Source organism: Ipomoea nil, unplaced genomic scaffold, assembly GCF_001879475.1.
Source record: "Ipomoea nil cultivar Tokyo-kokei standard unplaced genomic scaffold, Asagao_1.1 scaffold2144, whole genome shotgun sequence".
NCBI lineage: Eukaryota > Viridiplantae > Streptophyta > Magnoliopsida > Solanales > Convolvulaceae > Ipomoea > Ipomoea nil.
In genome coordinates, this window is record NW_017618572.1 from 951,074 (window position 1) to 965,607 (window position 14,534).

Genomic DNA, 14,534 nt, shown 5'->3' on the forward strand with positions numbered 1-14,534 from the left:
TGAAAAACCTACAAATTAGACTAATTGAATAGAATTGGTTAGTTCGGGGACCTAATTGTAGCTTTTTAAAGTTCGGTGGCCTAATTGCATTATTGAGTGCAGTTCGATGGCCTATTTGACCCTTATTCCGAGATAAAATATCACTTTTAGTCCCTTGACTATTGTACATGTATCAAATTTGGTCCTTGAATATTAATATTTTCAAATTTGGTGCATGACTATGTAATTTGTATCACATTTGATCCTTGATTATTAATATTTTCAAATAATGTGCATGACTATGTAATTTGTATCACATTTGATCATTGACTATTAATATTTTCAAATTAGATGCATGACTAAGTAATTTGTATCACATTTGATCCTTGACTATTTATATTTTCAAATTAGCTGCATGACTATGTAATTTCTATCACATTTAGTCCTGCCATCCAATTTTCCAGCCAACTATCGTCGGAATTTCAACGAGAAAAATAATATGTTCTAATTAAAAGGGTATTTTCGGCCAATTATTGTCGGAAAATTTATTTTTCTCGTTGAAATTTCAGGAATAGTTCGTCGAAAACTTAGCTGAAAAATTGAATGACATGATAAAATGTGATACAAATTACATAATCATACATCTAATTTGAAAATAATAATAGTTAAGAACCAAAATTGATACATGTAAAGTAGTCAATGAATCAAAGGTGAAATTTTATCAAAATAAAATCATTATAAAGTTACCTAATTGTACCAATTTAGTGAATAGTGACCAATTATATTTTGACGATGAGTTGAATAATTTATTTGACTTTTTTTTTTCATTATTTATTGATGATGTAAATATAAAATGAAGAGTCTCCACCGTACTATGATTCTATGAATATCCTCCTTATTTTCCTTCGCCGCCCTAGACTTCTAGTAATTCCGGAATCCTTAACGTAATACACAAGAAAATCAAATTTGGGATTCCTAGATTACCAGTCGGAGTTCAAACTACAAAGCCGCCGCCATCGAAGGTTTCGGCACCAGCAAGTCAATTCGGATATGGCTTACTCCGACGTAGATGATGGAGATTTCAACATAGATTATGAGGGTTCCGACGAAGACGGCGTCGAGGATTCTTTTACCCGAAAGCTAAGTTACAGTATCTTGAAGGAGGAAGACATTCGCGTACTCCTCGAAGACGACATTAACAAAGTCTCTACTACACTTACTGTAAAACATGCTTCCACTCCAATTCACTGTGAACTCTCAATAATTTCTTAAATCATGCTTGTAGATCATAACTTGACAAATCTTCTCAACAAACACTTAGCAAGTATTTAACATGCACTTGAACTCAAATTACTCAATGTAAACTCATTCATTGTAATTTAACATCTAAGATAGACATACTCTGCACACTTCAACATTTAGGAACTTGGCAATATTCTCAATAAATCATAATAGACACTTAAAGCATGCCTTTTTAGCAAAACTCAACAAATAGTGTTCATGCTTCTCTATTTAGCCATCAAATAATAACCTGCTCATCAAATAGATAATTTAAAACTAATACTTCTCATTTCTACTCACTGTAACATGATTCAACAATTTCTGCAACAATTTCTTTTACAAAATTTAATACAAAGATTCATTTCTTCTCCAAATTCAACGAAATCAAAGTCTAAACGTGCGTCAAGACGGCCCCGAGGTTCCGAGCCACAAGGGCCCGTGACTCCTGGTCTGAAACGACACGTAGCTGAGCCACAAGGGCCCGGCCACTACACAGATTCTACTTAACAGAGCTCTTGGCGGGACTTGACGAGTCCCGCCCCTTGGCCCATCATTTGCACGGCTCAGGGCAAAAGCCATCTTCTAGGGCCGCCCCCTAGAGCCAGCTAACCACAGGGCTGGCCAACGGCCTCCCTAGAGGGCCGTTGGCTAGGCCCGTGATTTATACTGGTGCACACTGTCTGGTATACCAGTGAACTCCTTTCACCTGCAAGAATTTTCTCAGACATTCCAACACTTCCAAAACATCAACAACACATCCAAGACCAAGAATAGATCACTTAATAGCTCAAACACTTCAATAACTAGCATTTCTACCAGAAAATAGACTTCACAGAGTCTAGAAAATAGCTTGGGAGTCCATGGGTTATAACTTTGTTGCCTCTTCTTCTAGTTCTTCTTTCTTGTGTGGATCTCAGCCTCCACTCTACTCAAACACTACTTCCTTCATCTCTTAAACACCTCAACAACCAATACAAACAAAGCTTAAGATAAAAACTCAGAGGTTGAAACAAAGGAGGATGAAGACCTTAAAGGAAGATGAATGGATGAGATTGGCCTAGGAACACTTACTGTGTTTTCTTTGGGTTTCTTGCTGAGCTGCTAGGTAGGGAAGACCAGGAAGGAAAACAAGAGGCAATGGCTGAAAACATTCCATCTTATAGTGGCACTAAACCCTAGGAGAATCATCAATGATTGGTGGAGGGCAAAGTGGTAATTTGGCTGGGCTCTTTAAAATATCATGCATGAGAATGTGGAATCTAGTGGTTCACCAAGCTTCATGGACCAAAGTCTAAAATCATAATTTAAAATAGTTTTGGGGCCGAATGCATTTTTCTAAAAATACTTTCTAGACAACCACCTAGTTTAGGTTCCTCAATTTCTCCCGGTTTACCTCAGATTGACTTTTGGATCAAAAACTTGGTACGCGATGTACCCGAAAATTTAGGATTTTAGATTTAAATTAAGTTCCGGTGTTGAATTGATTTAAAAGTGACTCGAAATTATTTATTCAAACACCAATTTTCTCACAAAATTTTTTATAGAGTGAAAAATGACTATTTTGGAATTTCTTAAAACCAAATTTATAAAATTAAATTTTGAGTTGTCACAATCTACTTGTCAAATTAAGGCAATGTGTCTTTTATATCGCTATTTTGTTCCAGCGAGTCCTGGCTCCTAAGCCAGCTCGCATCAATGAGTATTCTCAACTGAACCGTTGTGGCTTGGGCAGTCTACGAACAGTTCGCGAGCTCACAGGTCTAGTGGCCAGTAAGAAGCCCAATGTGATATTTTTGATGGAGACGAAGATTAGTCGTGCTTAGGTAGAGAGGTCGAGGATACGTCTGGGGCATGAGGGTAGCTTTGGTGTGGATCCAATGGGTTGAGTGGAGGATTGGCGATGTTATGGAGGTATAGTGACATGGTTATGTTGTGGGATATTCTAGGAATCATATTGACCTTGTTATTTCCCTGCCATATCAGCTGGATTAGCGGCTAACGGGGTATGATGGTTATCCAAAGAGGGGCAGGAGGAGGGAGGCTTGGGAGTCCCTGAAAAGCTTAAAGTCTTAGTCACCACTCTCGTGGGTAGCGATTGGGGATTTTAATGATCTGTTGGCTTAGTCAGAGAAGAGGGGGTTACACCCACATCCTGAAAGCTTGTTGCAGGGGTTTAGCGAGTTTTTGGTGGCATGTGGTCTGCTTACTATATCTATGGTAGGCTATCCGTTCACTTGGGAGAGAGGGCGATGGACGAGGGAGTGGGTGGAGGAAACGCTTGACAAGGCTGTGGCAGAGGAGGCTTGGTGTGAACGGTTTAATGTGGCTAGGGTGCTTAATGTCCTTACGTATGCTTTTGAACATTTGGTTCTCTTCTTATGTGTTTGCATGGAAGGGGGCAGGGGAAGGGGCTCTTTTCATTTCGAGAATGGCTGGCTGCTAGATGAGGGTTGTAGGGGTGTGGTTAAGGGTGCATGAGGACAGTCTGCGGGTCTTGGTCTGCAGGAGAGGTTGCGTCGTTGTGGGATAAGGTTAAGGGAGTGGGGTGGTGATAGGTTTAATAAGTTTGGAAAGACTATTGAGGGGGTTAAGGTTCCGTTTGGAAAACAGGAAAATGACTTCTGGAAAATATTTTCCTTTCTGGTGTTTGGTTGCATTCTGGAAAACTGTCTTGGTGTGTTTGGTTCATTTTCTGAAAAATGAATAGAATTGTATAATTAAACATTTTAATTAGTTTATTTAGAATATAACACCATCTATAATAATATATAATGATATAATAACAATTTTAATAATAATAATAATAATAATAATAATAATAACAACAATAATAATAATAATAATAATAATAATAATAATAATAATAATAATAATAATAATAATAATTATTGTAACACCCCACTTTTCTTAATCTAAATTCCCAAATACTTATTTTAACAAGATAAGCTAAGCAAGAAATAAAGAAAGATTTCATTAACTTAAATCAATTAAAAACCAACCCACGGGTGTTACTGCCACAGTCACCACTCGAGGTGACTACACAGACTAAAAAGGGAAATAAACTAAACAAGTCAACTTCATTAAAAACTTAAAGCTTGGGGTACGACCCCGGTGTCCGGCACCAACAAAAGATCCCTCTAAGTCAACAGTCAACAAACAACTAACATCAGACATCAGTATCTAGTCAAAAACACCCAAACAGATACTATCTAAGATCTAACAACTCATCTACACACTACAACTACTCGTGCGCGCTCAACAACTGGGCCCACCTGAAAGGGGTTATAAAAATAGTAGAAAATAAACCCGTTAGCACGAAGCTAAGTATAAAACCACTCAACCCTGTAAAGTACTATAGAATATAGATTTTGAAAATCATTTGGCAAACACACATTATTTCAAGTACTTTCACACTTAAACAACAAAATCAGATCATGCTTATAAACACTTCTATATGCTTGCAACCTAATAACTCATAAAATCAACACAATAGTCATGCTTTCTCCAGTACTCCACTTAACACAAATCTCATGCTTTCACAATAAATAAAGAGATACTAAATAACATAACAACAATCTCATGTTTTCATGCTAAACAACATTCAATAATAAATCATATTTTCAAAGTGATCATGCTTCTCTACTCAACACATTAATAAACATCAGACAACAAGGCAAAGCATTCCTCATTACAGTGAACTTCAAAATACAAACTGTGTAGCAAAAACATCAATAAATCCATCATAACATGCTCATTTCTAATCCAAATTCAATGAAATCAAAGCCAAAATGTGCGTCGAGACGACTCCGAGTTACCGAGCCACAAGAGCCCGTGACGCCTGGCCCGACACGACACGTAGCTGAGCCACAAGGGCCCGACCACTGCACAGAACACTCTCAGAGACCATGGGGCAGGGCTCCTCATAGCCTGCCCCTCTCCATCCGCCACAACGCCGGGCATAGGCAACGGCCCTCTCCTAGGGCCGTGTCCTTGGCTCGGTTGGCCACAGCACTAGCTGGCGGTCCCCTTGATGGGATGCGACTAGGGCCGTCACATTCATCTAGATAGTGTGCACCAGATGATTCTTTTCATCTGCAAAACACATTCAAGCAAGTCCAAAACATCCAAAACATGATCAACACATCATAGACAAATAATAGGTCACTTCCTAGCTCAAACACAACAAAAATCCAACATTTATACTCATTTCTAATAAAAAATCAAGGCTTCACAGAGCCAAAAATGAAGAGGGAGTTCATGGGGTTATACCTTTGTTGCTTCTTCCTCTTGTATGGATCCCCTCTTCCTCTCTACTTAGCTAGCTCCTCCTTCACTTCCTAAACTCCTCAAACAAATCATACAAACAACACATAAGGGAGGAACCTCAGGGATTCAAGGCAAAGAGATTGTTGGTCCCAAAAGAGGTAAGGTGAAAGTCTAGAGGGGGGGGGGGGGTGAATAGACTTTCAAACTTTTTCGCACAGCACAACAATTGCTAAGCCAGAGATAAACCAAAACTCTTAACTAGATTGTTAGAGTATGGTGCACAGCGGAAATAAATAAACATAAAGTGTGTGTGAGATTGTGTGAGCAGTATATCTCGTGTAGAGAGAATATGTAAAGAGCTGTAAGTAAAGAAAGCAGTAAAGAACACAAGACAATTATAGTGGTTCGGCGAGGTGGTGTAATCCTCCTACTCCACTTGCTCTTTTCTCCAAGAGCCAATTCACTATATCCACCACTTCTTGGTTCTAAGATACAATGAATTCCGTGATCTAGTGCTTTGATCACAAAGCCCGCACTAATCACGCCCAGTGACACCACACTGCTGCTTCGGGTTTCACGTCACCGCGCTACTATCCCAGGATTTCACGACTCCGCGTTACTTTCCCCCCGTCTTCCACACTCCGGTAGAAACGTATCCCGTGATCTGGTGCTTTGATCACCAAGCCCACACCAATCACGCCCAGTGCCTCCGACACTGTTGCTTCGGATCTCACAGCTCCGTGTGACAATCCAGGATTTCACAGCTCTGTGCTACTTTCCTCCCTTCTCTTGTTTTGCTCCAAAACAAGTGTTGTCTTGCTTCCAACTTCTGAGACTCTGTAGTTGATCTTCAATGATGCGCAGGTCTCTTTGATGAAGATAAACACTCTGGAATGATTTCTCTTGATAGCTCTGAGTGTTTTCTCTCTTTGAATATATCAAGTAAAGCACTTGATATTTTTGCTCTGATTTGCTCTGTTTAAGAACTCTCAGAATATTTCTCTTTTAAGCTCTCTGAGTTCTTTTTCTCACACTTCTCACTTGAAGATTTTAGCTCTTAGAATTTTAGCTCTTTGCTCGTATATTTTTCTCTGCTCCGTGCTTCTTCAAGTCTTCATATCTTCATCATTTTATAGCTGGTAATGAGAATCTGTCCGTTGGAAAGGGACGCTCTCATTTTTGAAATCTTGTATCTTTTGTCAGAGATCTTATCTTATCTTCTGCAAAAATGTCAGAAAGAGATAAGCTAGCCGTTTGATGGATCTTCATCTCCATGTAAATGAACTCCCAAACTTCATCTGATATTCCTCTGGTTTAACGTTGAGTGAGAATATCTGGGTCTCTGTTTTGGTGTAGAATGGCTTCTCTGATCAGCTCTGAAGTGGTCCTTGTATCTTTGGGATTTAAAAATATTCATTAATTTAATCCCATACTAGTTAAACTAGTATTTTTCCTTGTGAGAATATTTTCACTGTAAGTTCATCTTCATCTTCTTCATTCTCACGTCTGGGTGTGCTTCCCAGTTGGCTTGTAATTGGCCATTGTAATTGGCTCCCAACACTGCTCCTGGTGCTTTCAATTGCTTCCCAATTTGAATTGCTCCTGGTGCTTTCAATTGCTTCCCAATTTGAATTGTTGACTTTGACTTTGAAATTGGCTCCCAGACTTCTCCTGGTATTTGAATTTCATCTCAATTCAATTTGATCTCCATGTCTTCTTTGAATCGGGTCTTCTTTGAATCGGTCCCCAACTTGCTTTGAATCCCATACTACAAACACTGCTCCTTTGAATCCCATACTACAAACACTGCTCCTAGTGCTTTCAATTGCTTCCCAATTTGAATTGCTCCTGGTGCTTTCAATTGCTTCCCAATTTGAATATCTCAATTCAATTTGATCTCCATGTCTTGCCCCTGGTGCTTTCAATTGCTTCCCAATTTGAATATCTCAATTCAATTTGATCTCCATGTCTTCTTTGAATCGGTCCCCAACTTGCTTTGAATCCCATACTACTCCTAGTGCTTTCAATTGCTTTGCTTTCAATTGCTTCCCAATTTGAATATCTCAATTCAATTTGATCTCCATGTCTTGCCCCTGGTGCTTTCAATTGCTTCCCAACCCAATTTGAATATCTCAATTCAATTTGATCTCCATGTCTTGCCCCTGGTGCTTTCAATTGCTTCCCAATTTGAATATCTCAATTCAATTTGATCTCCATGTCTTCTTTGAATCGGTCCCCAACTTGCTTTGAATCCCATACTACTCCTAGTGCTTTCAATTGCTTCCCAATTTGAATTGCTCCTGGTGCTTTCAATTGCTTCCTAATTTGAATATCTCAATTCAATTTGATCTCCATGTCTTGCCCCTGGTGCTTTCAATTGCTTCCCAATTTGAATATCTCAATTCAATTTGATCTCCAATGTCTTCTTTGAATCGGTCCCCAACTTGCTTTGAATCCCATACTACAAACAGCTTTCAATTGCTTCCCAATTTGAATATCTCAATTCAATTTGATCTCCATGCCGTCTTCTTTGAATCGGTCCCCAACTTGCTTTGAATCCCATACTACAAACACTGCTCCGGGTCTTCTTTGAATCGGTCCCCAACTTGCTTTGAATCCCATACTACAAACACTGCTCCTAGTGCTTTCAATTGCTTCCCAATTTGAATTGCTCCTGGTGCTTTGAAATTGGCTCCCAGGCTCCCAGACTTCTCCTGGTATTTGAATCCCTTGGGAGTTCAATTTTATCTCCATGTCCTTGCTTTGAATCCCATACTACAACCTCAATTGGCTCCCTTGGGAGTTCAATTTGATCTCCATGTCTTCTTTGAATCGGTCCCCAACTTGCTTTGAATCCCATACTCGGTCCCCAACTTGCTTTGAATCCCATACTATAACCAAGTGCAATTGCATCTCAATTGCCACCCAAGTGAAATTGCTTCCCAATTTCCACCTTTAAACTAGCGCCCAACTCCATCAGATTAATTTAATTTGACTTCTCAAATTTTACAAGTGATGGTGAGTTTTGAACTTAAGCCATTTCAGATAATATATCAAGCATCATCCACTTCGTCCGTACAGCTTTTGATTAAATCTCCAATCACATTTGATGTACTTCTTTCTTTCCATAGATGCTTGATCTCCAAGTCAATTTCATGCATTCTTCCAATATTAATTTTCTTCAAGAAAATTCTTCTGGGATATCTTCTTTGAGTAGCATTGACGTGATTTCATATCATTCATCTTCTTCTTCAATTTGTCATTTTCTCCAGACAAATTCTTGATTTTCGGCTTGATATCTTATTCTTCTATTTTCATGCATCTTCCTCTGTTTTTCTCTTTTCATAATTAAATAATTTCCCGATCACGGTCTAAGACTCTACTAGACCTATAAATAAAATTTGGGGGATCTACAAATACAAATTTGGCATATCAAAACCATTACACTTTATTCCTAACAGAGATGAAAACCCTAAGAAGGAAGATGAATGGAAGGCTAAGGAAACTTACTGTGTTTTGTTTTCTCCTTCCACAGAGAGCTCAAAGAGAGGCAAAGAAATGGGATCAGGTAAAAAAATGAGGTTATTATTCTATTTATATGGCTCAAAACCCTAGGATAATCTTCAATGATTGGTGGAGGGCAAATGAGTAATTTTCATTGGCTAAAAGATGAGGTAGGAAAGGGTTTTGGATGTCTAGTGGTCCACCATGCTCCATGGACCAAGGGCTAGAATTGCTATTTTAAATACTTTGGGGTTGAAAAGGAATTTTCTCAAAAAGTTTTCTAGATGAACACTTGTTTAAAGCTTCTTAGAATTCTCCCGGCCTCACTTAGATTGGTTTCTCAATTTAAAACTGGGTATGCGAGGTACTCGAAAATTTAGGATTTTGGATTAAAAAGAAATTTTGGTGTTGAATTAATTTAAAATGTGTCCAAAATAATTTATTCAAACACCAATCAATCGCAAAATTTTTAAATAGAGTGAAAATGACTATTTTGAAATTTCTTAAAATTAGATTTATAAAATAAAATTTTGGGTTGTTACACAGGCGGTGGCTTAATGAGGTGTTTATGCGGCTAAACTACTGAAGGCACGATGAAGTTGCCTGCAGAAGGGGACTGAGGTGAAGTAATTAAAAATGCCACATAGCAGCCAACTGGCATGGCAATATGATGAGAACATGTAAGAGCAACCATATTAGTATTTTTTTTAAAAGTTAATTTCTTTTTTGGTCATGCATTAAATAGGTGTCAGTCCACTTTTTTTGTTTTTTTTTTTTTTTTTTTTTGTTTTTTTTTTTTTTGTCAAAACATCCTCTTTTAGTCCTATTATTATTGCGGCATGACCATTTTTTGTCATCTATCAATAAAACAGTTTAAATGTCGTTAAATACAATGACGTTTTGATCTTCAATTATTAATGTTTTTCAAAAAAAATAAACATAAAAATATAATGGGTCAACACACTATGTATTAAAAATATCACAATGTCATTGTATTTAGTGGCATTTCAACGATTTTGTTGATAGAGGACAAAAAATGGTCATGCCACAATAATACTAGGACCAATTGGAGATATTCTGATAGAAAAAGGGCTAAAAGTGGACTCTCACCTATAAATCTAGGACTACAAATGAAATTAACTCTTTTTTGGGGTGATTTTTAGAACAAAAACTTGGGGTAAATTTTTGTGCTAATAGGAGGGAGCCTTTTTTTTTTTTTTTTTTTTTCTCAATTTTTCCTCTTGCAAAGACAAGTTCTTTGTAGGCCCCAGAAATGATGATAATTATGCGTAATTTGCATATTTTGCGGACTGTCGCGTCTAGCACTGCACATGCCAACTGGCGTCAATGAGTGCGTTTTTTTTCTTTGTCATAACCGTTTTTTTTCTTTTTTTCTTTTTCTCTCTTTTTTTTCTGTCTCCTCTTTCCTACTTGACCTGCAAAAAAAAAATGCATAAAAAATTACCACAATTAAAGTTGCTCTAAAACTGAGAAATTGAAAAAATTGCATGGTATTCGTTAGTATATGGACCTAATTGTAATTTTTTTTAGTTTAGTGGTCCAAATGAAATTTTGTGTGTACTTCGATGACCTATTTAATCCTTATTCCAAATAATAACAATAACATATTAACAAAAAAAATAATTAAGGCCCCCAAACTCCTATAAATATCACACTAAATGTTTGTGGAAGGGTATTTTCAGCCAACTATTGTCGAAAAATTTATTTTTCTTGTTGAAATTTCAGGAATAGTTGGCCGAAAACTTGGCTGGAAAATTGGATGACATGATCAAATGTGATACAAATTATATAGTTATGCACCTAATTTGAAAATAATAATAGTTAAGGACCAAAATTGATATATGTATAAAGTCAATGGATCAAAATGAAATTTTATTAAAATAAAATCTTTATAAAGTTATCTAATTGTACCAATTTTTTCCCGTTTAGTGAATAGTGACTAATTAGATTTTGACGATGAGTTGGATACTTTATTTAACTTTTTTCATTATTTATTGATGATGATGTAAATATAAATTGAAGAGTCTCCACCGTACTATGATTCTATGAATATCCTCCTTATTTCCCTTCGCCCTAGAATTCTACTAATTCCGGAATCCTTAACGTAATACACAAGAAAATCAAATTTGGGATTCCTATATTACCAGTCGGAGTTCAAACTACAAAGCCGCCGACATCGGAAGTTTCGGCATCAGCAAGTTAATTGGGATATGGCTTACTCCGACGTAGATGATGGAGATTTCAACCTAGATTATGAGGATTCCGACGTAGATGATGGAGATTTCAACATAGAGTATGAAGGTTCCGACGAAGACGGCGGCGAGGATTCTTCTACCCGAAAGCTAAGTTACAGTATCTTGAAGGAGGAAGACATTCGCGTACTCCTCGAAGACGACATTAACGAAGTCTCTACTACACTTTCGTTGCGTAGAGGGGAAGCTTGCGTTTTGCTACTCGCGAACAGTTGGAGCGTGAGCAAGGTGCCGGAGGAATGGTTCGCGGATGAGGAAAAGGTCCGGAAAGCGGCGGGGTTGTTGCCGGAGAGCCAAACTTCCCCGATCCGATTCGGAGAGCGCGAGAAATTCCGGTGCGAAATTTGCGGCGACGAATATCCTCTCTCCGAAAGCACCGCCGCCTCTTGCGGCTGCGGCCACGTTTTCTGCGTCGCGTGTTTCAAATCGTGGATTCAATCGCTGATCAAGGACGGGCCGGGTTGCCTCTTCAAGCTCCGCTGCCCCTGGGCAGGCTGCAACGCCGCCGTAGTGGCGGAGACGCTCGAATCAGTCGCCGATGAGGAAGACATAGCCAAGTACCGGCGGTATCTCCTCAGGTCTTACGTGGAGCAAAACCGGATGATCAAATGGTGCCCGGGCCCCGGGTGCGATTTCGCGGTGAAGTTCGATACGTGGAACGCCGATTACTACGACGTCGTATGTGAATGCTCGCACACTTTTTGCTGGAACTGCTTGGAGGACAATCACCGGCCGGTGGACTGCGACACCGTGGCCAAGTGGATGATCAAAAACGTCTCCGACGCCGAAAACGCAAATTGGATTCTTTCGCATTCCAAACTCTGTCCCAAGTGTAAACGCCCAATCGAGAAAAACCTTGGATGCATGCACATGACTTGCGCCGCACCTTGCTTGTAAGTATTTGATAAATTAATTGTTAATTGGTAATTGTTTATATGCTGCTAATTGATAGCTGATTATATGCATAGACTTTTTTAAAAAATTTATCAAAAAATTATTTTGAGTAGTTTTTTTTTTTTTTTTTTTTTTTTTTTTTTTTTTTTGTATTTTAAAGCAATAGTCTGAAAACATAATAAGTGTGAATGAAAGTTATACCCTATGTCTGTTTCTTCCGTTAAGTTTTTTTTTTTTTTAATTATGCTATAAAGGTTGTACATTAAAATATTTTGGACAAACATACTCCTACCGTTATAAACTTTCGTTATCTTTTCCACTATAACCCATGCACATGCATCCACCATATATTTTCTTATCTTCTTCATTAATAATATCTAAAAACATAATAAGCTTCAATCCAGGTTATACCCCTGGTTTATGTCCATGTTTCTCGTTAGTTTTTTTGTACCTTTGTGCTATAAAAGTTGTAATACATAATTTTTTGGACAAAAATATCCCTGCCGTTATAACTTCTGTTATCTTTCCACATTATTATTACCATGTACATGCATACACAATATTTTTTCTTACATCTTTCAATGGTAAGTTTGAATTCATTTAGGTTTTAATTAAAATATTACCATAGGTATATTTAGTAAATTATCATTTCTATAATTCTTACCTCAATAATATTAATATAAATTATACAATTATATATTATATATATATATATATACACACACACAAACACACAATTATTTTTAAAAAATTAATATAACTAAGATTTTAATATTTAATTTTAATATTGGGCATATATTTTTTGCGCATCGCGCATATAAAATACTAGTATAATATATACACATTAAATATTTGATTTATATGTTAATTATTACATAAATATAAATATTAAACTTATAAAAATGATTTACATTATTATTATTTAGAATAATTTAAATATCTAAAATCTAAATAAATTTAAAATTGTAATATAATGTATTAATATTGGGCACCTATTTTTTGCGCATCGCACATAAAAAAAATACTAGTACATAAATAAGAGTTATACTACATATACTCACAAATTTTACTTCCTAAATTTCACTCTTCCTGACATGTAGGGACTTTGATAAGTTATTTTTTTATTAATGAAGTGTCTACATCAAAGTTTTGTGTATGTTATTTTTTTGGATTCTAATTTAAGTGTCTACATCAAAATTATTTTGTGTGTGAAAGTACAAACTGAGAGTAAATATTAAGAGTATACATAGTATTTTCTCATAAATAATGAATAATAGTTTATCTATAAATTTTTCTAATTAATATTTATTTATGTAGTTACGAGTTTTGTTGGCTGTGCCTGGGCCAGTGGGGGCGACACGACTGCAACCGGTACAAGAGGGAGAATGAGGATAAGGATGAGGAGACGAGGCGGGAGAAGGCGAAGAAGACGTGGGAGAAGTACATGCATTACTACGAGCGTTGGGATGGGAACGAGAGGTCGAGGAAGAAGGCGGTGGAGGATTTGCGGCGGTCGCGAGGGGAGGTGATTAAAAAGCTAAGCGAGATTCAGAGCGAACCGCTTTCGCAGGTGAAGTGTCTGGTGGAGGCGTGGGAGCAGATAGTGGAGTGCCGGCGCGTGTTGAAGTGGACCTACGCGTACGGCTACTACCTGCCGGAGGAGGCGGCGGGGAAGCAGCTTTTCGAGTACTCGCAAGGCGAGGCGGAGGGCGTGCTGGAGAAGCTCCACCACTGTGCGGAGAAAGAGGTGGAAGATTACCTGTCGGAGGCGAAGCCTTCCGAGGAATTCCATGATTTTCGCCGGAAGCTCTGCAATCTCACTTCGGTTACCAGAGGATTCTTTGAGAAATTGGTTGCGGAGCTGGAGTGTGGAGAACAATCCTCTGGAAAGGGAATGCGCAAACAATGTTGAGCCTTCGACTTCTCCTTCAAATATAGGGTTTGGTTTTAGCGATCGGAAATCTTGAAATACAAAAATGGCTTTGTTCATCTTGTGACATTAGATAATCTCAAGTGCATAGATCTTGTGTTTTCTGTCGTGTTTTGTTATTTAGCAACTTTATTTCGGTGTTATGTAAAAGGGATATTTTAGCTAGATTTGTAGGTGCTTTATGCAACCTGTATCCTGAAAACAACAGACATTATTTATTCATAACCCTGGTATATATTGGTTTTGCATATAAGGATCAGAATATGGTGACTACTGCATAATGATGATGAGTGAGCGAATTGGTGGACAGGTATGCCGTATGTATGGTTGTTTTGCTAACTTCTTTCAAACTTACGGTTTACTTCACTTTCACAGTTTCAATTTCACATAATAATGAATGTTTAGCT

The 14,534-nt window shown here is 37.7% G+C and overlaps 1 protein-coding gene across 1 annotated transcript; it reads left to right on the top strand.

Annotated features, from left to right (window-relative positions):
• The first annotated feature begins 896 nt into the window (after nt 1–896).
• On the top strand, nt 897–14,519 carry LOC109148542 (probable E3 ubiquitin-protein ligase ARI8). Its single transcript, XM_019296278.1, has 3 exons — nt 897–1,069; nt 11,302–12,196; nt 13,515–14,519. Exons 1-3 carry the CDS (start codon nt 1,030–1,032, stop codon nt 14,107–14,109), a joined length of 1,530 nt encoding a protein of 509 aa, XP_019151823.1. The 5' UTR covers nt 897–1,029; the 3' UTR covers nt 14,110–14,519.
• Nucleotides 14,520–14,534: the final 15 nt, after the last annotated feature.

Bases quoted from the DNA above. Each gene is read 5' to 3' on its own strand.
- LOC109148542 (XM_019296278.1), top strand. From the start codon at position 1,030: ATGGCTTACTCCGACGTAGATGATGGAGATTTCAACATAG. The intron at 1,070-11,301 runs ATTATGAGGGTT...ATTTCAACCTAG, and splicing joins TGATGGAGATTTCAACATAG to ATTATGAGGATTCCGACGTA. The intron at 12,197-13,514 runs GTAAGTATTTGA...TTATTTATGTAG, and splicing joins ACTTGCGCCGCACCTTGCTT to TTACGAGTTTTGTTGGCTGT.